At 34.9% G+C, this 25747-nt stretch overlaps 1 protein-coding gene across 1 annotated transcript in view; it reads right to left on the reverse strand.

Annotated features, from left to right (window-relative positions):
• Positions 1 to 25747, reverse strand: part of CORIN (corin, serine peptidase) — a 222714-nt gene that overhangs the window by 36345 nt on the left and 160622 nt on the right. The window contains exons 7-11 of the mRNA XM_007496484.3: positions 23256 to 23363; positions 19797 to 19907; positions 16517 to 16633; positions 13974 to 14081; positions 3028 to 3259 (exon numbers count right to left, since the gene is read on the reverse strand). Of these exons, the coding sequence (XP_007496546.1) occupies positions 3028 to 3259; positions 13974 to 14081; positions 16517 to 16633; positions 19797 to 19907; positions 23256 to 23363 (676 nt within the window). The remainder of the gene's footprint in view (positions 1 to 3027; positions 3260 to 13973; positions 14082 to 16516; positions 16634 to 19796; positions 19908 to 23255; positions 23364 to 25747) is intronic.

Consider the following 25747-nt stretch of genomic DNA (forward strand, 5'->3'; position numbering starts at 1 on the left):
ATTTATCTTTTCCCAATTCACCAATAGACTGATATAACTGTTTCTACTAGAAATTCTGAAATGACTTTAGATTGTGACTCATGGTTCCTTTACTTACCATTCACATTTCCATCTTACTAATAATAAATGAAAATTTATTTTTCTCTTTCATTTATTCTCTTTCAAAGAACTAGAAAAAATAATAACAAAATTCATCTGAAAGAACAGAATGTCAAGAATATCAAGGGAATTAATGAAAAAAATGTGAAGCAAGGTGGTGTAGCAGTGCTATATCTCAAACTGTACTATAAAGTAGTAATCATCAGAATAATCTTGTATTGGCTAAGAAATAGAATGGTAGCTGAATGGAATCTATTAGATACATAATATACAGGTATAAATGACTTTAGCATCCTCCTAGTGTTTGATAAACCCAAAGACCTCAACTTTTGGAATAAGAATTCATTATTTAACAAAAACTGTTGGGAAAACTAGAAAATAGTATGGCAGGAACTAGATATAGCCCAATATTTCACACCCTTTGATCAAGGTCAAAATGAATATGTGATCTAGATATAAAAAATGATAATATAAATTATGGGAACACAGAATAGTTTACCTGGCAGCCCTTTAGAGAAGGGAAGAATTTATGACCAAAACAGGAGATAGCATTATAAGAAGTAAAATGAATAATTTTAATTATATTAAATTAATAGGCTTTTATACAAGCAAAACCAATGTAACCAAGATTAGGAGGGAAACTACAAAGTGGGGAAAATATTATAACAAATTTCTCTTATAAAGGTTCAGTTTCTCAAATTTATAGATAACTAAGTTAAATATATAAGAATCACAGCCATTCCCCAAATGACAAATAGTCAAAGGATATGAACAAATAGTTTTCAGATGAAGAAATCAAAACTCAATAATCAGATGAAAAAAATGTTCTAAATCACTCTTGGTTAGAGAAATGCAAATTAAAACAACTCTGAGGTGGTACCTCACATCTATAAGACTGACCAATATGATAGTAAAGGAAAGTGACAAATAATGGAGGGGATGTGGCAAAATTGGGATACTAATGCATTGTTGGTAGAGTTGTGAGCTGATGCAACCATTCAGGAGGGCAATTGGGAACTATGCCCAAGAGGCTATAAAATTATGCATGTACTTTGATCATGTAATACCACCACTGGGTCTGTATACCACAGAGATCATTAAAAAAAAGTGAAAGGGCCTACCTACTTTTACAAAAATATTTATAGCAGTTCTTTTTGTGGTGGCAAAGTATCAGAAATCAAGGAGATGTCCATCATTTGGGGAATGGCTGAATGGGGAATGGTATATGTTGGTGATGGATACTATTGTGCTATAAGAAATGCTAAGTAAGATGATTTTGGAAAAACCTGGAATGATCTCCATGAATTGTTGCTTTAAATGGGAGAACTGTATACAATAACAACAATATCATATGATAATCAACTGTGAAAGACTTAGCAACTCAGCAATATAATAATCTGGGAAAATTCTGAAGGATTTATGACAAAGGATACCACCTACCTCCGGAGAAAGCACTGTTGGAGTCATATACAGATCAAAGTATTCTACCTTCAACTTTAGTTTATTTATAGTTTTTTATTTTGGAGTTTGGGTTTTTTATGATTATTCTCTTTCACAATGACCAATATGGAAGTATGTTTTGCATGATAATACATGTATTATCCAGATCAAATTACTTACCATCTCTAAGAAGAGGAGGAAAAAGAGGAAGGTAGAAAATTGGGATCTTAAAATTTGGGGAAACGTATGTGGAAAGTTGGCATTTTGTGTAATTGGGAAAATAAAATATCTTTGAATAATAAAAAGATTGGCTTACATGGCCCAAACTCTTTCCCTGTCTTTTATCCTGAACCCACTTTGGTATATCTTTTCTGTGAACTCATTTCCCAGCAGTCTTTATGGGACTCTGACACTTAGACCATAGTTATTCCTATCATATGAATCCATCCTAAACAATTGCCAGACCAATAGAACTAGCCAATAGAGAGAGATATGGATACTTTCTTAGAGGATGCAATTTAGGTCTTGTATAGTTGGAAACTCTTGAACCCCTAAAAACTACATTACCCAAAATTTCTTTCTGTATTACTCAGAATCTTTTCCCCTTTTTCTGTGTCCTCGAATTTATGTGATTATATTTAAGTTTGCTATAACTCCTCTCTTGCTCTCTTCTCTTGTGAAGGGGCTGGGTTCAGTTAGTTCTTTTACTTTATTTATTATTAATAAAACTTTATAAAATATAATAGTTATATATTCATTTTAATCTCCACAGTCTATATGACTTAATTAAACTATCATTTATGTTAGCAAATACTTTATTAGTTGAGTGAGTCTGTTATTTCACAGATGTGGGGCCTTCTTCCATTCTATCAGAGAACCACTTATCTCATCCTTTCCATCCTGTGCAATTTCTTATCCACATTCTTCCAAAGAAGCTTTATCAGTCTAGAAGCCTTCTTCTGGGTCTTCTTACAGTTTGTGGCTTCTGGCACAGGGCTCAGGCTGTTCATCTGTTTTCTCACTTTTAACACTTTCCCAAATTTCCTTCTCCAATCATACCATACTTCAATAACATCCCTCTATGCCACTTTTGGTCCTTAGATGTATTAACAATGTAATGCTATTAAATGCTAGTTTCTACTTATGACCTAAGGAATTCCAAGAAGCAAACATATTCTACTGCAACTACACGTTTTTTAAAATATTACTAATGTTTGTCTTTGCACATATTCAAACTAGTAAACATTTCACTTTCTTAAATACTTAAGTAGGCACTTAGATGGCAGCATCTCTTAACTCTTCATCTTGCACTTGAGTACTGAAATTTGATTTTAAATATCTAAGCTGTTCCTTATTTATCCCAAGTCAATGTTTTAATAAATTCAGTTCCCTAATGGCATTTTCTTCATTAGACAAATCAAAAACATACAACTTTGTTCCCTCTAGAGAGAAATACAGATTGAATTGGAAGTAGTTCAATCATATTACCTGCAAGGTGGGATGTGCTGGTTTGTATGTGGATCACACTTTGGTACTAAGATGGTGCAGGCAAAGAACATGAGATATTTGTAACAGTTGGTCTGAACAAGGGCTGGGAAGAGGGAGGACTCCCAGCTGATAGAAGCTTCTTTCTGAGTCCTGTGGCCAAGGTAGTTTGGAAAACTTGTATAATTATAGGGAAGATTGAGGCAAAGTTCCAGGGTGATTGGCTCACATTGACCTGGTGAGAGAGAATTATATATCAAATTATTTTAAATGTGAAACAAAAGACAATTGGGGGAAATTATCACATTACTGAGAGTACAAACCAGACTCTTCTCTAAAATTTTGAGAAAAGACAGAGTTTCATATGAACTGATATACAGTAAAGAAAGCATAAACAAGAAAACAATGATTATATACCCAATGGTCATAACAATATAAGTGGAAATAACAAAATGAAACCAAACACTGTGTAATTAAAATTATACTGGCCATGGTTGGACCCTCAAAAAGAAATGAGAAACTGCAATTCTCTCCCTTTATTGGAGAAGTGGGGAACTATAACTGCGGAGTGTTGTGAATGCTGTTATAGGAGGGAGATACAATGTTTGGCTTTGTTGAAATGTTTTCCTAAAAATTTTGGTTGCAAGAAAAGATTCACTGAGGAATCAAGGCTGGCATTCAGAAACGAATGTAATTAATCTTCAAGGAAAAGGCATCAGTTATTTTTTCAAAGAAAAAGGTATAATGATAATCATTTTTCTCTAATGAGTAAATGCAGTGCCATCTTGAAACTAGATTGTGTAGTATATACTTGGTTTCACATTCTTTCATTTTTGCCATTTCATCTAATATTATTCCCTTTAGTTACTCAGATATTTACCTTAATTCTCTCTAAGTATCACATTCATTAGATTTGAATAAATCTACTCATAATTGTCCAAGGCTATAATGCCACAAGGAAAAAGAATAATAAAAACCAACATAATGTTAACATAAAAAGCAGGGAATGATATTATCCTGGGCAAAAAACTGACCTCTCAGTACCTCAGTCTCATCAGTAAATTAAAAAATCAGGCTGTAAGATTGTAAATTAAGAGTTTTTAGGGTTTGTGGGAGGGTATTTTATTTTGTGTACTTGACCACTGGTTTCATCAGTGGAGCCTCTTCCATGAATACAGGTCAGCACCTTCTTTCAGAATCTTAAAGCATTGCCTGGGGCACTGAAAGCTTTAATGAATTTACCCAAGGTCACACAGTCCACCTATATCAAAGGCTGAGTGCAAGTCTTCCTAACTCTGAGATCAAGTCTCTAAGGACTACACTTCACGAAACTCAGTTATGAATCACTGGCTGTGGATTTGTAAGTTAAAGTTACCGTAGATAAAATGTACAAATGAATATGTGTTTGAGGCTGACATACATGTATATTCTGGAATGTTCTTCAATTGGTGATACTAGCTCTTTCCCTATGAGGTTTGGGTAGAGAGGTGAGCCTTAAACTTTTTAAACCCTATAAAGCATAATACATAATAATTTCCCCTCCTTTTTGCTATATAGAAAACTTCCTGTCCCTTGTCAATCAATCAACAAATATTTATTATTAAATGCCTATGACATTCCAGGCTGGAGTGAGGCACAAGTGATACAAGCACACACACACACACACACAAAATGAAGCAAGCTCTCTTCTTGAATTGCTTTACATTCTATAGGAAGAGACAACAAATACACATGTAAGTCTAAGAGAAAGGGAATTTGATTCTCCAACCCCAGCTGAATTTGTGTTGTCCCAGGCTACAATAAGTTAACAAAGTGTTAACATCCTGTTATCCCTTTATGGAAAAAAAAAATGAACATCTGTCTCTCATTGAGTCTAAAAGGAATAAAATCATTGGATGAACAATAGAAGCCAGGGCACCACATGGCTTTAAATAACCAGCCTCTGGTGAAAGTAGTGGCATAAACCATCAGTTGAGGGAGAACCTGAAAGGTAATAGGTAATAAGTCTTGGGAACAGGAGGAGATCTCTCTCTCTTTCTCTCCCTCTCTCTCTGTCCATACCATCAGTGGTGATTCCTAAGAGCACAGCTACTAGCCCAGAAAGAGCCAAAGCATTTGGAGATCCAATTGCAGAAAGTTCAAAGCACAATGGAGGAGAGACACATAACATAGTCAGACACTGATAATGGTGATGCATTTTCCCAAGGATGTAAGCAACTTCGAGGAGTATTCCCTCCAAAAGGAGAGAAAAAAAATTTGACTATGGACTGATAAGGAGTGGGAAAGGAAGAAAAGAAACTAGCATTTAAAAAATGCCAGCTATAAACCAAGAGCTGTGCTAAGTGCTTTACAAATACTGTCTCATTTCATCCTTATATACCTTCTATTTCACCCAGTTGAAGTTGAGGTGAAGAGCTTTGCCCAAGGTCATATAATTAATAAGTACCTCCGGTTAGATTTCAGTTCAGATCTTCCTTCCTCCAGACCAAGTCCTTTATCCACTGAGCCAACTAGGTGATATAATAGAGTGTCACTATGCCCTTTGAGAAACAGACCCTAGGAAGTCCAATGGAAAACCCTATCCATCTGATGCACTGCTCCCAGGAAAGAAACTCGGTTATGTTTCCATTAGGAAGGAAAGACTTTGCGTTTTGTTAGCACAGAAAAGTGAATCTCTTTGGCCACAAGTGTTCTCTCTATGTATGTGTTCTTATCAGTATATATAAGTTTTCACTCACTGTCCCCATTGATGTTCTATGTATTTGTGGAAGATGCATCTCAAGTTTATAGAGGGAATGTTTTTCTTACTACTGCTGTTATTCTCCCATTTTAGTGTCTTACTAAAGTTAAAGATGTCTACTGATTGTCTCCATATAAAGCACATTTGTAGGGGCTCATTAACAACCATTAGAGAAGAACCCACAGAGAGTATCCTAAAACTCAAGGTAATGGACACCAATTTGGGTCCCAATCAAAGAATGTGAATGAGTCAAGGTAAAAGCCCAGAGTAGATGCTACCATAAGTGTGTATCTATGTATGTATGTGTATACACACACATATAATGAAGTCAAAGTAAATGCCAGATAGTCAAATAAAAGTGATTACAAAGGGAGGACAACAAGCTTCAAGTAGAAGACAGTATAAGAAGTATGCCTAGGAGGAAGTGAGGAATTCTAGAAGACGAAAAGGAGAAGAGGGTATATTACAGTCATGGAGGAAAACCAGTGCAAAGACATGGAGAAGGAAAATGAAAATCTATATGCCAAGGAGAGACAAGTTTGAGTGGTCCACAGAGTTGAGAAAGGAAGATAGAGTGGAATCAAGTGGTAAAGAGCTTTAAAATCCAAACAGAAGAGCTTATATTTTATACTAGAGACAACAGGAGTCCCTGGAGTTTACTAAGTGGGGAAGGACCATGATCAGTCTGAACTTGGGAAAATCATTTTGACAGCTATGTGGGAGAGGGTTGGGGGAGGGAAACAAGGTCAAGGAAACCAATAGGAGGCTGTTGGAATATCCCAGGTGATAAAGGCTTAAACTATGGTGATCACTCTGTGAGTAGAGAGATTGGGCAGGTTGCATTAATCTATCATGAATTCTTACAATGAAATATTATTTAGAGTTAGGTGATGCTGGTGTTCTCATTTAGTAACTGAAAGACTTTTATTTAGTGTGTAAAAGTTGATTAAGTTCTACCACAGAACTTCAGAGTCTTAAAACTAGAACCTGCTATGGGGAATACCTAGTTCAACTTTTAACTCCTCTTTTCTTAGAATCCTTGACTTCTTGAAACCATCTACCTCAGAAGGCCTTTCTTCCTTCGCTTTCCCTCATACCAGCTGCTAGTACCATCCCCTATTAAGTGATTTTCCATCTACTTTTCATCTATCTTCTTCTATATCATGACTTGTTGTCTCTTACATCAGAATGTAAGCTCCTTGATGGCAGGGACTGCACTTTTTGTTAGTATCCCTAGCACTTCTCATGTGCCTGACACATAGTAAATGCTTTAAAAATGCTTTTTGATTCATTGATTCAGATTCCACACAATGAAACCTTTGCTTGAATAGTTCTAGTAACATATTCGAACCTGAGATCTTCATAAAGTACTCTGCAAGTATTTGAATGAGATCAGATACCTGTTGTCATCTCTAAATTTTCTGATTTATATGGCAAGCTTTTTTCATCTCAAAACTCATTTACTCACCACTTCCATTTGAGACTGCCACTAGAGGGGGCTCTCATCACAAACATTTACAAAAGTTGAAAAAAAAATTTTTTTTCCCCAGAAAGGGTCCACTATAGTACTTAGCAAGGTTTTATATCCATAGCAGTTCTTCAAAAAATATTTATTGAATGTATGAGTGAACTTTTGGGAATTTTAAAGTAACTGCAACATTCAAAAGCTGGCTGTTTTTAAATAATAAAATGAATAATAATTTAAAATGTTTAAATGTTGTGCACAATTTCCCAGTCATAGACAAAATAGCATCCAATACATACGAACTGCTGGGCAATGTTTGATGGAGCATGGACTACCTAAAGCTTGTTATCTCAACTCTTAAGCACCTCAATATTTCATCATTATTTTCACATCCATTCTAGACAACAATAGGGAACAATGAATGCAGAGATTATGCTTATAATTTAACTTAAATTCTCAGTTTTCAAAATGATTCTTTCAAGGCATCAATCTTTTTTGCTAATTATTTTGTTTTACATATTTGATTGAGGTACTTTTCTATTTTAAACATCAATTTCACTTTCAAAATATTCCCTTCAGGGGGCTCAGTGGATTGAGAGCCAGGCCTAGAGATGGGAGGTCCTAGGTTCAAATCTGGCCTCAGACACTTCCCAGGTGTGTGACCCTGGGCAAGTCACTTGACCCCCATTGCCTAGCCCTTACCACTCTTCTGCCTTGGAACCAATACACAGTATTGACTCCAAGACGGAAGGTAAGGGTTTTATTTCAAAAAATATATATCCCCTTCACTCCCAAAATTCTCCTTGGCTCCACTAATACCAGTAGAAGTCTATCTTGTAACAAATAAATGCATTTGACCATGTCAAGACTTTAATCTTATTATTCTACAAATGGATTTGTCAGGAATTAAACTCATTATAGGATAATCTCATTATAAATTCTAATAAGAATTTGTCACCATGGCACCATGATCAGAATGGAACTTTCCAATGTTAGACCAGGCTTACTTGCATAACACTCTTCTAATTCTTCCCCTCCAGAAATTGTACTAGGATAAATAAAATGAAGAATTATGCAATAATGTTGGTCCACCCATCTGAACGCTTTGAAAAGGGGAAGAACATCATAAGATAATAACATTTCAAGCTAGAAGTACTCTTAAAGACCATCAAATCCAACTACTCCTTGTTTTAAAATGAGAATTTTTGCCCAGGCAAGTAGGCGACTTACTCAAGGCCACATAGGTGTTAAGGAACCTAATGGGTCTGACTCAAAATCGAGGGCTAGATCACCTTCCGTTCCTCTGTCAGTGTTAGTAGACATTTTCTGGGTTTGCATGAATAAGATTCACCTACCAGGGAATTTAATAAATTTAGATTCTCTGTATGGGACTGTAGCACAATCTTCCGATTTCCAGTGGGACTGTGACACAGAAATTAGAATTATTTTTACATTACTTTTCTAATTAATAGTGTCTTACACACAATGTGCCTAAATTCCAAAATCATGATAAATATCTACAAAGGTCACTTTTTTTTTCTGGACAGAAAGTCAAATGTGGATTCAGTAAGATTCTTCATCAATATGAATGAGAGGCAGCTAGATGGTACAGTGGATAGAGTATTTGGCCTGAAGTTTGGAGGACCTGGATTCAAATCTGATCTCAGACACTTCCTAGCTGTGTGATCCTGGGCAAGTCACTTAACCCCAATTGCTTAGCCTTTGCCTTTCTGTTTTAGAGTTGTTGCTAGGACAGAAAGCAAAGGTTTTTGTTATGGTTTCTTTTTAAAGAGTTCATGAAAGGCAACACAGAGTTCTAGTACAAAAGACCTCTGGATTCTTGGAACCCTAAGGTCTGGATTGAAAACTTTAAGCAAGTTAATTCCTTGTTTTTTCATCTTTTCTTTAATATGAGAATAATAATAATTGTACTATATACCTCACAAAGCTGTTGCATGGATCAACTGGGAGAGGATAAGCTATCTTGTAAACCTTAAAATTATGTCCAAATATATGCCACTAGTTAGTGCCTACCTCTGCCAAGTATTAAGCAATAACAAAGGGTCTTAAATGGTTTCAAAAGACTGGTAAGAAAATCCTAAATAAGGGAGTATTCACTCTAAGACAAGGATGTCAAATCCAAATGGAAAGGGGAGTCACTAAGCCATTCTTAACCATCTCTACTGGCTTCGTAATGACTTAGAAAATCACGTTATTAACTATCTATGTTCTACTGTATTTGTATTTATTTTGTTACTTGTTTCCCAATGATTTCATTTTGACTGGTCCCAGAATGTGGCCAGGTGATTGAGACCTCTGCCCTAACCTAAGCATTCTGTCCATTCATTCAGTAAACATTGACTGAATGGCTGCTACATGTCAGTTGTATCTGGTAGCATAAAAGAAGTAAATGCGGAAAAATAGAGTAAGGATTTTTATGGGGGAAAGTCTTCATTTTCATGTATTTATTTGAAAGATGGGAAAGTAGGTGACAGAATGGTAGAGCTCTGTATTTGGAGTCAAGACTGCTTGAGCATATACCCTGCCTCAGACAATATCTATGTGACCTTTGGTGAGTCACTTAACCTCTCTCAGCCTCAATTTCCCAATATAGAAAATGGAGATGATACTAATAACCACTACCTCACAGGGTTGTTGTAAGGACAAAATGAGATAACAGATGTAAAATTCAACCCTCACAGTGCTCTATAAATGCTACCTATGCAGGCAACTATATTATTTAGTGGACAGAGGGCTTGACTTAGGGTCAGGAAGACTTAAGTTTGAATCCTGCCCTAAGTATGGCCATGAACAAGTTCACTTAACCCCTTAGTCTGTTTCCTCATTTGTAAAATGGAGATAATAATCAGACCAACCAAGTAGAAAAGTGATGCAATGGATAGAATGCTGTGTTTGGAGTCTGGAAGACATCTCCCTGAGTTCGAATCTTGTTTCAGACACTCACTAGCCCAATGAATCCTGGGCAAATCACTTAACCCTTTTTGCTTCTGTTTCCTTCTCATCTGTAAAAGGAGCTGGAGAACGAAATAGAAAACCACTCTAGTAAAAAGTAAATAAATAATAGGGTTGACATAGGGATCATATTAAATATTTGTAAAGTTCTCTGAAAAGCTTAAAGCACTATACAAATGCTATTATTTCTAGCTATGCAAGGTGAGCATATATTGGCTACCAAATTAACAAATTATTATATACCCTTACTATTTAGATTCTTTCTTATTGGCTCTTATAATATGGCAACAAGTGTTTGTGATATCAAAGGATTTAAGAGCTGAATAAACCCCCAAAAAGCAGTTAGGCTATCCCCCTTGTTTTACAAATGAAAAGTGAGGCCCAGACAGAGTAGATGAACCAAAATTTGAACTCAGCTCCTCTCACTCCAGAATCAAATTCCCTTTCTGCTACCACAGGCTACACAGATTCAAAGAAAGTTCCATTAAGTACATGCTTATATGATATGAATGCCCCAATTCCAAAAAACTAATTTAAGCATATAGTAAATCAGGGAATCGATATCTATAGAGTTCCAGTGCAAATTGGGGGCAAGGAGGGAAATAGCAAATATAGGTACATAACAGAAAAAAATACAGTTCTGGAATAATAAGGCAACACATTTTCACAACATAACTGTATCCACTTATTGTATAAGCCATTGTATTCTTCCTAACGAGATGTCATTTTCTAACAAACTGATTACTTAATGAATGAAGACATCCCAGAGTTGGTCTGCCAATGTCTTTCTTTTAGATTGACCAGTACTCTGTCTGTTTTATTTGCCTTTTCAAAATGCCACCTTCTGGTCTTATTTATTAATGCAATGGTTCTTTCACTTTCAATTTGATTAATTTCTCCTTTAATTTTTAGGATCTCTAATTTAGTTTTCATCTGGGGATTTTTAATTTGTTCACTTTCAAGTTTTTTGATTTGCCAATGTCTTTTCTATTTCCTTCCTCCCTTTTCCTAACCCCCTCATATCCCCATCCAGAATTGTGAGTAGCAGTAACTAGCTATCGCCAGCTTTAGGCTAGCAGTCTATCCTAGTTACAAATTTCCAGCCTCAAGCTAGGCAAGGAAATAAATCAGAGAAGTTGCAGAGCAAATGAAAGACTATGATGATAGGATGGAGGTAGCCAAGAAAAAGAGCTATTAATTCCAAAAGTAGGCCCCTCTGGGCTTCTGGCTTTTTTTCCACATTCAAGGTCAATGCCAATGCAATATTTCCACCCTCTTCGCTGCCTGCCTCTGTAGTAAAGGGACTTAGTCATTTTTTGTCAAGTCTAGGGATCTTTTCTGAAAATAATATTTTAAAATGCATAAAAGAGAATATGTAAGATTAAGTCAACAAACATTCATTAAGTATCTATTATGTGTCAGGCACTGTACTGAGCACTGGATTGCAAAAGGAACCAATTATATTAAATAGGTATCAAAATATTTTTAAGTACATGGACTCCAGTTAAGAACCCCTGCTCTGGTAAGTATCCTTTTTTAAACAAAAAGCCAGTGTTATATTTGAATGGAGCATAAACATTTTGAAAAATCAAAATAATTAAATCTAGCACTTTTAAAATAAATACTGAAAGACACTTTCATACTTACAGAATAATTATGTCCTATTTGAAAAAAGCAAAAACAAAAAAACCTTCCAGTTCACTCTTAACAGTGTAAAATGTTATCAGCATTTACAGAGAGTTAAGATTTCATTTGTGTAAATACTCATGTCCACTACAGAGAGCAGACATCCAAACTTCCCCTTTAGCAGCCTGTCAACCCAGATATAGCACTGGCTTGAGCACCAGCTTTCTTTAAAAGAATTCTGCAGGATTCATTTGGGCACAGTTTGTTGTGTGTTTCTGGCTTTCGGTTTTAAATTTAAAGCTTGTTGGCCATTTTTAAGTTAAACTTTAGGGATGCAGAGTTATACTTGCTTTCTGAGCATTATCACATAGTGCCTATCTTAGCATTTTTTTCTAGCGGGACTTTTTAAAGTTCTGGCCTCTTCAAATAGCCATTAAATGTGTTTTAATGCTTTAAGAAAAAAAATAAGCACACTCCAAAACAAATTCAACATTTTCCATTTAAACATCAGGCATATGTGACATACCTTGCTAAATGTTACTGTTTTCCAGTTGTGTGTGACTCTTCGTGACCCCATTTGGGTTTTTCTTGACAAAGATACTAAAGTAAATAGTTTGCCATATTCCTTCTCCAGTTCATTTTATTGATGGAGAAACTGAGGCAAACAGGGTTAAGTGACTTGCCCAGGATCATACAGCTCAGAAGTATCTGAGATCAGATTTTGAACTCAGGTATTCCTGAGTCCAAGTGCATGCTCTATCCACTGTGCCACCCAACTGCTAACTGTGATACTACTTTTAAAAGGAAGCATTAGAGTGCAAAGTTGAGAAAGAAGAAGCTGATGTAAGGCTCAAGTGTGCACAGTTGTCCTAGCTCCCTGAAAAAAGGCTTCACACTCTTAGTTTTATTAGGTCAACCATGAGCTTTGCCATTAAAAAGAAATTTGCTTTTCTTATTCTTCATTTCCATCTCACAGAACATGAATCCTAAAAAAAGCTCATTTGAATTCTCCTTATTAACATCTGCAAACATTAATGACTAATCCCTTTTGAGAGGATTCTTACAGACACTATCAAAAGGAAACTTTTTTATAGTATTCCAGTGTCTTCTATTAATCAAACCAAAAGCAAAAATCTCTAAATGTCTGATTATTGACATATAGGATAAGGAAAAAATACTTGTTAGTGGCTGGTTTCTTTAAATAATTTGATTATAAGCAGAAGCTCCCAATCCTTTTGTTCAGATTCAGGCTCTGTGTGGGTTTCAAGTACATGGGTCCTTATCTCACAGACTCCAGGGACTCCCAGGCTGATGTTACTTATCACCTTCCCAAAAGGAATCAGAAGAATTCCTCCAGTCTCCAATTAGCTGTGGCTTGGGACTTATAGATACAAATGGCCATAAGTATCATAGAGACCAACAGGACACTAAAGAAGCTTCCCACAAGCACTAGCTTCTGCCTGTATAGTGTGGCATACAACCAGCTCCACTCAAGTGGCATCTTGGCCAGATGAAGGGCAAAAAGTGTCCTACCCTGAAGCCCAACAGCAGCAGCCAGTGCCACCCCCATGGCCAAGAGCCCGCTGCTCCAGTGGCTTTTTAAAGTATATGTAATCAAAGGAAAACCACCTACTTGAGTCATCTGGATCTTTTACTGTGTACGTCAATAAAATTCCATGTGGCATTTATAACATCATTGTTGCTCTGCATTGTGCTAGAAAAGTAGAAAACTATACATCTTAAATATCTTTTTTATATGTCTAGACTGCCAAAAAATAAACACACAGAAAGTTATGTACATATTTTGTTTGTGTCTTGGATAAAGTCTTCATATCCCTCACAAAAAAAAAAATGCTTCCTATAGAGAGGAAAATGACATCTGCTTCCCAGCAAAGTTATGTGCATAGAGGAGACATTGAGCTGAATCTAATAGTAATCAGAGTGGAAAACACAGATTTAGACCCCAAATCACAATGCCATTTGCTTTTGATTTAGCCTAATCAAGACCACTGGCTTTCCTTAAATAATAAGCTGAAACAAATTCCCTTATTTTGGATTACACCATCTTAAAGACAATGCAAACGAAAGCAGCTGAAGAGACATACACAGACGTCTGGTGACCCACTCGCCACCTGAACTACTTACTGCAGGTGGTCTGATTGTTGTCAGAGTCACAAAGGGAGCTTCCACCACATGCATCAAAGCAGGAATTGTAGATGCATTTCTGATCTCCTTCCAGACATGTGATCTGAGCTAAACAAGAGGAAAAGAAAGAAGGAGGGAAGCAGATATCTGCTGTTACATTTGCTTTAATCATCATTACATCATTTGCTTTCTGATATGGGGGGAGGGCTTTAAAGAACCACTTGTAGGGAAGGGCATGGAGAAATTATATAATAACGGTTTCCTTTCAGACTTCCCCACTATTTCCATGTTTAGACAAAATCTAAAAATATTGTGCTTGCCTTGATTAAGCCCATGCAAAAGAATTTACCAAGGACTAAATGCCAGATATTCCAAAAGGCTTTGATTAAAGGGAGACATACATATTAAAACACTCTGATAAAGTATTGCTCTTTTTTATTAGTATTACTCTTTAATAAGAAAAATGTTGTTCTAGATTATATTCTACAAAAACATACATTTATGCACATAGAGACATATCATTTAGAGAGAGATGCACAGACTTAGAACATTCAACTCAAAAAGACTTTGCACAAGTCTTGAATATATCCTAAAATTGTGCTTCCTTCCCACTCTACTCTTTTCTAAGAGACATATTTTCTTGAGAAATAAATACATTCCCAACACCAGTAAGATAAAAACATTTTATCATAGGCTGGGTCTTGGGCAGCTGCTATCAATCTTTTTTCAGTTATGTCTTTGGAAAGCACCATGAACCCAGCTGCGATGACCTGAGCATCAGGTTTCTAGTTTCCAAATGAATGACAGTCGTAATGTCAGAATCTGCCCTAATTACTTTTCCTTAAGGTGTATGGAAAGGAAGCTGTTTTTCTCATTGACCAATATAGTGATTTTGGAGTTGTTTGTACATTACATAGAAAAAATAAGAAATTACTATTTTCTCTCTCTCTTATAATACTTCATTTCAGATGTGTCATCAGGAGCAAGGAAAACATCTCATGTATATAATGTATGCATGCATATAAAGGTTGTAGCAATCACAAACTAATCATATTTTATGTCACTACATAATGAACAAATAATGTTTATACACTTAAATTCATATCTATAGATCGATTGGAAAATACTTTCATCTGTTCATCTTCCATAAATCTCAAGATGATCCCTGGACCATGATAACGACTAGTGACTGAGGTAGTGCTATATTCATAGTCAGAAGCACCTAGATTCAAATTCTGCCTTGAACACTTATTAGTTATATGATGAACAGGAAATAACTTCTTGGGGCCTCAGTTTCCTCATAGGCTCAAATAGTACCTACCCCACATTGTAGCTATAAAGACCAAATGAAATCATATTTACCAAGTACTTGCAAAGGCTCTTATTTTTATTCTTAACATACAGGGTCATAATGATCAGCTAGAATGATCTAAATGAATAATGATTTGTTTTGTCAAAATATAGCCTCCAGAACGTTATTCTCACCCTGGCAGGATACTTAAAAATTGCTTGGGTTTGGTTGTTTAGGCATTTTTCAGCCATGCACTACTCTGCAGGACCCATTTGGGGTTTTCTTGGCAAAGATTCTAGAATAGTTTATATTCTCCTCCTCCTCTGGCTCTTTTTATCTTTTTATCAATGAGAAAATTGAGGTAAATGAGGTTAAGTGGCTTGCCCAGAATCACACAGCTAGTAAGGATCTGAGGTTGGATTTGAACTCGGGAAGATGAGTCTTCCTAACTTCCAGCCTGGTGTTCTATCCACTGGTTCAACCTAGCTGTCCCCAAACTGGTCTTGTAACATTTAAATGCCAAGAACAGGGTTCTCCTTTGTCCCAACCTATCCTGGGTGATACTTGTACAGAGACCAGAAATTGTTTCACATATGAATACAAGACATTTGATGAAATTCATGTGAAATATATTTCATGAAAGCCATGAAGAATTAAATTATTTCCTACTATATGGTTATTTCAGAAAGCTACTAGATCTGGTTCCAATAAGAAAAATGACTAAATTCTCATCTTTTCCCTCTATCCATTGTCTTCTCATTACCCTTTTCCCATAAGCCATTTAACTGACTTCAAAAAAGTTGTTTTGGGTTTGTTATTCATCTTTAGTTTTAATTACATAGTAGCAAAGCTCAGGAAAAGCTAGGTAAAAGTTACATTTATCGAGGCAAATAGGTAGGCACTTCCTAGCTATATGATCCTGGGTAAGTCACTTAACCCCAATTGCTTAGCCCTTACCCCTCTTTTGCCTTGGAACTAATATTTAGTATCGATAAGTATCTATATTGCTAGTATCAATACAGAAGGTAAGGGTTTAAGAAACAAAGTTACACTTATTAGTGTAAACATCAGTGTTATAGGGATAGAACACACTCTACATAACCAGCCTGGGTTATATAGGGTTAAGCTGTATTAATAAGTTTTGGATGGGGCCAATCATGAATTCTTTCTTGGAGAAAGAAGATTCCCTCTAAAAATAGTATTTATAACCCAGCCAAGATCTTCTGTGGAGAGGCACATGGTTCACACTTACTGTTGCTACAATTCTCTTCATCACTTCCATCTTTACAGTCCTCATCACCATCACACCGGAAAACACTGGGGATGCACTGTCCATTACCACATTCCAGAAGACCCTGACTGTAACATGCTGAGGAACGCAAGAATGATACTCTTCATTTAACTGTATTTTTCTTTATTCAATTGATGATTAAGATGATGATCAATTACAGTGATGTTTCATCATTTCCAATTTCATTATTTTGCAGATGAGAAAAAAATAGAGCATATAGGTGATGCGATCTCTCCATTGTCACAGGCAAATAACAGAGCTAGGTTTTGAACTCACTTCTTCAGATATGACATGCTGCCTACTATTGTTGCTAAGTCATTTTGATATTGTCCTACTTTTCATGATCCACTTGGGGTTTTCTTGGCAAAGATCCTAGAGATGTTTGCCATTTCCTTCTCCAGATCATTTTACAGATGAAGAAACTGAGACAAACAGGATTAAGTTACCTGCCCAGAGTCACACAGCTTATAAATGCAGGCAGTTGGATTTGAATTCAGAAAGATGAATCTGCCTCTCTTAATACCTTTTAACACCTACTGAGGGTATAGGACTACAGTCAATTACCACAGACTACTCTGCATTTATAGGGAATCTGCCTTATAATAAATGTTGTTCCCTAAATGTTCTCAGTTGTCACTTGTCACTATTCTCCACATCTCTATCTTTTACAATATTCATTTTCTCCAAAGCTATTTCTAGATGGCTGCATTCAGGAAGACAGATAACCAACTTGTTAGAATAAGTTAGAAATCAATCATAAAGATTAGTGATTTAAGATAACAGGCTCTGAGGGCAGCTGGGTGGCTCAATGGATTGAGAGCCAGGCCTAGAGATGGGAGGTCCTAGGTTCAAATATGGCCTCAGACACTTCCCAGGTATGTGACCCTGGACAAGTCACTTGACCCCCATTGCCTAGCCCTTACCACTCTTCTGCCTTGGAACCAATACACAGTATTGATTCTGAGACAGAAGGCAAGAGTTTAAAAAAAAAAAAAAAGATAACAGGCTCTCAATGAGGGGGCAAGAATCTTGCCCACCGCATAAAGTGTCCAGGTTTTAGTGTGCTGACTCAATGGCTCAGGGGACCTTTACCGTTTTCTTCTGTGTCCACAGACTTGCGTGTTCAGGATTATCTAAAGTGGAACTAACTACTAGATAAGGATATTACTATACAGAGACAAGGACACAGTCCAGGCTAATCTTAGGATCTATTTACCTTCATTCTCAAAGAAAATAAAATATTCATTATTACTTAGAAAAAAAGATGACTATGTCTCAGGCTAAAATAAAACAAATGAAATTATTACCTGTATAACCTTGAACAAATCATTCAAGATTTATGGGCCTCAATTTCCTTTTCTGTAAAATGAGAGGATTGGAATAGATGGTTTTCTGGTTCTAAATTATTTGACACTGTTTACTCTAATAGAGTCAAGTTCAGTATAGTATCTGTGTCAGTCTAGTTAGGTGAATATCCTGATCAAAATCTCATTTTAAGAAATTTAATTCTTTTAGCCAACAATTAAAACTTAAAAAAAAAAGAAATTTCATTTTAATGATACCTTTTGCTTTTATAACACATTTCTGAAAATAATTCCTACCCCCAACCTTTCTTCCCACTTACTAATGACTTGGAATAAAGATTTTTTAAAAAGGGAGGAAAAAAAAGAAATTTTAAAAAAACCATCCATCAAGTCTCATAGTACCTATCTATGATATTCCATACCCAAAGTCTTCCACCACTACCACAAATAGAAAAAAGTCATATATTTTATCCACTCTTCTCCAAGGTCAAGCTTGTTCATTAAAATCATACAATTCTCAATTTAGATGTGGTTTTTTCCCCATTGACATTATTTGATTGTATACTGTTTTCCTGGCTCTGTTCCTTCACTCTTTATTGCTTTATGTGTATTTTCCTATGCTTATCCTTATCTTTCATGTTCCTTCTTTCTTATGGCATAATAATATTCCATTACATTCCTGTATCACAATTTCTTAAGCCACTTCCCAATTGATGGTCACATATTTTGTTTCCAACTCTTTGCTACAACATGAGAGCAATATTTTACATATTCTAATAGACATGTTAGCTAATTATGATTATTTTATTTATTAATATTGAATTATTTTATAATATTTATGTTTATTATAAATGTAATGGTATATTATTATACTTATAAATTAATATTAAACTTACTTCAACAACATATTGCATCTTATATATTTATCATTAAAATTTGCAATAACATTATAATTTATAGAACTACAACATATTACAAACCTATTTAATAACATTTATTATTTATAATTTATTGCTATCAAACCTACTTTAACAGTATACTATATATAAATATGTATTTTGTTATAATATATAGCATTATAATGCATTTAACAAATATTTAGTTGTGATATTTATTATATGTTATTATTATTTAGCAGTGAATTATTTCATTCATTTAATATTATGATAATTAATGAATTAGTTAAAAAGAAGCATGTATTCTATTCATATTAGTACTCTTAAATTTTGTTCAGTTGAGAGTGAGTCCATTTTCTAGACCAAATAATGAACTGTTCACTGAACACTTTTCTTTCTATTAAAAACATTATAGGTTATTGAGTTGCAAATATTATCAGCATTCACTGAGAAATAAACTTTTTTTTTTCCTACAGAAAGTACAAGCTTGGAGCTATAAGATTTTTATTCAAGTCTGAGCCTTGCACCTCACAAGGCATGAGACCCTGGGTATTTTATGTAATTCGTCTGGGTGCCTCAGTTTTCTCCTCAAAAAAATGGGAACAATAATATTTATGATCCTTAACCTCCTCCTAGGGTTGTTGTAAAAATGAAATGTGATTATGTAAGTAAAATGCTAAAATTAATTAAACAGACATTTCTTAAGTGCCAACTAAACTCCAATCACTGTTTCAGAGCCAAGGGAGAACAATCTCCAAACTCAAGGAGCTTACATTTTACTGGGGGAACAGTAACTAAAGCTAAAACAGAATAAAAAACCTTGAAAAATTATATTAATGCCAGCTATCAGTCTCAGTTTAACTTTTAATAATAATCATCCTTCTGAAAAAGTTATAATTCACCTCTTATCTTTACATGTTAAAAGCTTGAGATGGTAGGTTATTTTTTCTTTGAACTACTTTTGGATCATGGAAATGTAGTGTATTTTTTTAAAGGGAAAATGAAAGATCAAGAAAAATAAGAACAAATCAGAAAACTCACAGCAATTGACTTCATCTGACTTATCTAGACAGTCATGGTCCCCATCACACACCCAGTCCATCGTTATACAGCGTCCATCTCCGCAACGATGTTCCTTCATGGGATTACAGTCTGAAAAAAAAAAAGGTGAAAAATGAGGAGGAAATAGAAATCCAGACGCGTGGACCAACAATAGCAGCTGTACAATTCCTATTTCCACTCAACGTTTTCTGAAACGCCAACATTCTGACACAATTTAATAACTTTTCTATAACACCATTTTAATATATATATGTATGCATGTATGTATGTATATTCCTGTGAGATTAGCTCCTTGAAAGAACTACCCACTGAACAAGGCCCAGTTTTTGTGCTTGATTTGGATGGCTTTTGCAGCTTTGCATCTTAGAGCAATTTATTTTTCTCTGTGTCTACATAGAGTGATTCATGACTTTCTTCACACCAACTTGGCAAACATAGGAACAAAATTCATTTTCCTCAAGTTAGCATACAGTGAAAATATAATTTGTTAAAAGTTTAGCTAAATGTATGGATTCCATACTCACAATGAATTATTGGCCTTTAAGAGTTTAGCTTTTCAAGTTAATGTCATGGAGTCTCTAACAGTTAATATATTCATAAAGTTTTCGAGTTTCAAAACCCTTAACATATACTCATTCATTTGATTCTCATAAGAATCTCGAATAGTAAGAAGTACTATTATTCCCATTTCACAAATTCATAAGCTCAGGGAATTTCAGTAACTTGTCTAGACCCCCACATTTAATATGTGGTAGAAACAGGATTCAAACTCAGATCTATTTTCTATACCATTTAACCAGAAAGCTGAAAGTCTATGAGTCAGTCAATAAATATTAAGAACTTACTAAAGCCAAATATTGTGCTAAGCATTGGAAATACAAAAAAAAAATGGGCTGAGGGAACCTCACTCCTATTCTCAAAGACTTTTCAGAATGTAATGGAGGATATAACATGAAAACAATTATATGCAAAGAAATATATACAGGATGGATTAGAGATAATCTATAGAGGGAAGGCACTAGTATTAAAGATGGTCAGGAAAGGCTTCTTATAGAAAATGGGATTTTAGCTAGGATTTGAAGGAATCTAGGTAACAGAGGTATGGAGGGAGAATATTCCAGGGGTGGAAGACTCAGTCAATGAAAAAAGACCAGAGTCAAGAGATGGAGTATCTTGTTTGAGGAACAAGAAGAAGGCCAGTATTATTAGATTGCAGAGATCACATAATCTAGCCCTCTCATTTTACAGATGAGAAAATTGAGGCCCAAAGAAACGAAGAACTTGCTTATCATCTTAGAGGTAAAAAACTAGTGTTTAATCCAGATGTTCTGTGTCCCAATTCAGGATTCTTTCTACCACACTATACTCAGGGAGGACAATTCGGACATTCCCTGTACTTATTGCTTATTGACATTAGCACAGATAAACTATTGATTTTGACCATAAATAGGTCATATGTCTATTCCAATATGATCAATTACTAAGTTCAGAAAGAGAATTTAAAAACAAAAAGAATAAATGCTCTAGAAAATATAAGGGCAAATAGATTAGGAAATAGAGAGCAGTTTGATCCATATACCTACTGCTAAAGCCACCCCATGTAAAATTTAAAATTAAATATTAATAGTAGAAATGTTATATTTTAAGTGGGTTATTAAATGATCATTAGAAATCAAGGAATAAAGAAGATACAAAATAAAGACCATGGGCCCATGGCTGATTAGCCATTTCAAAATTCCCACCTTACTGCCGCCACCATGATTGCTGCATCATGGCAAAGAGAGAAGCAAGCAGAACTGCCCACTGGGTATTTATTACCTGTCTACAGGAAATACATAATGACAGGAAGTCAGTGGGCTCCCAGGAAATGTTGTTCTTTTTTTAGGGTAACAGATTTTCAATTATACACTCCCCCAAGACCCATGGAAGACTAGTCTCACCAGTGGATCTTGTAAACATACCAGCATAAACTAAGCTGAGAAAGGAATAGCAGAACTCCATGCATGAATAAGTCAGAGGAAACTTTCAATAACAGGCAAAATCCCTGAGAAAGTGACTGTGATTATGTCCCACTCTCTTAGGAGGAAGACTTTTGAATACAGATCCCTTGCTTTTTTTCCCACCAGTCCTTCAGTATACACACATTGTTTACTCCCTACCAATCTATTTTCTGACCCAGAGGTACTATTGCAATAGTTAAGGGGTTTTCAACTACTTGTTCATAATATAATTAGGTTTTTCTGAAATCTTATGTATTTCATATATACATTTGAAAACATCCTGATAAGAGTCCTATATATTTTAGCCAAGTGCTCAGTGGGTTCATGACTGAGCATACAAAAAGTTTAAGAACCCATGCAATAGATAATTATGTTTTCATCTTGTAAAAGTTAGAAAATTTCTGTTTTTTTAACTTTTCCAATAGCTATTCAAACTTCTGAGGCAAGTCCTAGTTAGCAATTTATAGTTATTCATATTTGTGGCTTTTCCCCTACTAAACTATAAGCTCTGGTGAGGCCAGGAATCTTTAGCAATGGTATATAAGGAACCAGAGGACTTAAATACAAATCCCAGCTCTATTTTCTACTTATGTGATCTTGTGTCTCTTAATCACCCTCTATTTGTCAAGGATACAAGCATCTTTCCAGTCACCCAAATTTACAGCTTCAGAGTCATTCTTGATTCCTCATCCTCTCTCATCTCTGGGAGCCAATCAGCTGCCAAATCTTGTCTGTTCTATCTCCAGGAGATTTGGTAAAGCAACTATATATATATATATATATATATATATATATATATATATATATATATATCTTCATAGAAGTAGCATTTTGAGCCATAGCCACACATAAGTCACAGCTAAAGACAGATTCAAAGAATTCAACCTCACATGGCTAAAAATACCTTATTATTTTGTTTATTAATCTAATAGAAAGAGTTATACTCATAAATGGTGGTCTTATTAGATGAATAAATATTCAAATACCAGGATAAAATGTTACATTACATTAACTCTTGATTTTCTCGTTGATGTTATAATATTGTAAGAGTTACATATAAGGACAGAAACACATAAGCATCCAGATGTATAATCCTTTGCAATTGAAAATGAAAAATCTAAATTTGAATCTTGCCTTGGATACTTACTAGATGTGTGATCCAAGGGAAACATCTTTAAATAAAATAACACTAATAATAATAGCATTTAACTTTCAGGTTGTCAGAATCAAATGAGATAGCACATGGAAAGTGCTTTGTAAAACACACAAAGCATTTAGAGTAAATGCTAGCTATTATTGTTGTTATTAAATAAAGTTTCACTCCGAAAGTTAAATTCTAGAATGGGGGAGAGAGGGGAAATCATCTAATAAATGTCTCCAATGCTGTTTTCTATGACAATTTGAAATTTTTTTGATAAAACATAACATTCATACTTACCACAGTTTTGCTCATCACTCAGGTCTCCACAATCATTATATCCATCACAAACGAAACTATAATTAAGACATTTTCCTGTGTGACAGTGAAATAAACCTTCACTGCAATCTGTAAATAAGCAGAACAACCAGCAAATCATTGAATGCAAGAATATTGTAAGTTATAAGATCAGATCATAGTTATAGATATTTATTCTTGGAAGGTACCTTACAGCATATCAAATTCAAAAGTCACATGTATGACTTTTAGAATATATATGGCATTAGCATGCTCATTTCCTAGAGAACAGGAACTATTTTACTTTCCTCCTCACAAGAACTTAGGAGAGTGCTTTGTACTCAGCAGGTGGTTGATAAATACTTGTTAAAGTAAAACTACTTGGGGGATGAATTTGTAATTTTGAGACTAAAATGTGCAGATTCTATGTCATTCTAGTTTCAAAGTTCTTTATCTGGAATCAATTTTACTGCACCAAGTTCCTTTTACCTTTTTGAGATCCTAACTCACCTTTGATATCATCTCAAAGTTTAGTCTAACTGACATGGAGATTTCCATAGTCTGTAGCTAGTTGATGTAGAGATATTTCTCTAACTCAGGAGTTCTTAACCTGAAATCCATGGAAGCCCCTCAAGAAAAAATGATTCAATTTTGGGAGTTCTGTGAACTTGACAGGGAAAAAACTATACTTTCTCTAAACTGTCATTGAAATTTAACATTTCCTTCAATAATGAATGTAGGTGACAAACTACAATTGTATTAGCAGCATTTGTGATTATTTACCTTCAGAAATATTTCAAAATTACCACAATTATTAGACCCTTCAATACTCCTCCATTTGTTCTCATTTAATGCATTACAAAAGAAACATATATTACTATATTATAAATTTCTCTTTTAATATTTGATGGCTTTTTCAATATAACTAATTTCCTTTCTAATCCTATATATTTATTTTGTGCATTTGAAAACATTAGTCTGAGATTAAGTCCTTAGATTTTACCAGATTGACAAAAGGAATCATGACATAAAAAGGGCAAGAAACCCTGCTCTAAGTAGTGTAAGTAAGAAGGTAAATAGGAAAAGACTTTCAAATTCACTCCATTGACCACTGTTCCTATGGAAGCTACTTGATTATGATTTCATGATTATGAAAAGTTAATTGCCCTAATAGGGACAATGAATAGAATATTTTCCTTTAAAATTGATATCTAAAATTTTTTCACATTACTCAAAGACTTAAAAAACAAAAATAAAATAAAATTACTATCTAGGGTTGACTTTTCTGGGTTTTTTTTTGTTGCTGTTCAATTGTGTCTGACTCTTACTAACCCCATCTGGGGTCTTCTTGGTGAATCTATGAGTGGTTTGTCATTTCCTTTTCAAGTTCATTTTATAGATGAGGAAATTTATGCAAATGGATTGAGTAATTTGCCCAGTGTAACACAGCTAATAAGTGTCTGATGTTGGATTTAAATATCCTGACTCCAGGTCCAGGAGTCTATCCATTGCATCACCTACATGCCTCATTGTTTGGGTAGGTAGATTCAACAAAAAGCAAGGCAAAAGGTATTTATATTGAAGATCTTTTTAAAATCCCCAAATCAACCATCCCATTTTACTGGGTTGTATGTTGTATGTTCATACTAGATCTGGAATAAATCTCAAGATGACAGATTCCCACCATCTGACTTCAAGCTGCTTTATTTTAATAAAGAGAACTACAGTATCCTGGAAGAGAACATCCGATCTTTCTCATACAATTAGTGAGCTGGTACCTAGTTCATTACAGAAACCTTTTCCCAGATGTTTATTAAAAGATACAACATTTCTCCTGTGAGACTGGTAATTCTTTGACAAAAATTTAAGGCAATGATAGTCATACTGGAATATTAGATTTAATCATCTGCATGGAATTTGGATTTCAATTCCTTTTATTTGGTAAACACTGGTTTAATCATCCTAGAATCAAAATATTTCAGAGCTGATCCTCAAATACCATTTGGTCCAGCCTCTCCATTTTATAAATGAGGAAATTAAGTTTCCGATTGCTCACTGCCACCTGGAATCATCATACCATTGCAGCCTCATCTGACATTATCAAAGCTCAAAATACTCTCAACTATTCATTCTCTAAATACACATTCCATGTCTTCTTGTCTCAGTGGCTTTTGCTCTTCTCATTCTTTGTCTGAAATGTCTTTCCCTTCTTTCATTTCTTCCTGTTTAAGATAGTTTACCAAGAATATAGCTTTTGTCATTAGAACACATGATTGAAAGAAAATATCACTTTCTTACATGTTGTAAGGTCCAAATCAATGCTACCTTTCTTTTCCATGAAGGGTTCCCCAATCCCTACCTAACCAATAATTCTTTACTACCACCTTCCTTCCCTTCCAGTCTTTAAATGGCACTCAGTTTGTGCCTTCTTTATATACTAATTTTTATTAGCTCTTTCTATGTGTTACATTGCCCTAGCAGAAATGGCTTCTAAT

This window comes from Monodelphis domestica, chromosome 6 (genome assembly GCF_027887165.1).
Source record: "Monodelphis domestica isolate mMonDom1 chromosome 6, mMonDom1.pri, whole genome shotgun sequence".
Taxonomy (NCBI): Eukaryota; Metazoa; Chordata; class Mammalia; order Didelphimorphia; family Didelphidae; genus Monodelphis; species Monodelphis domestica.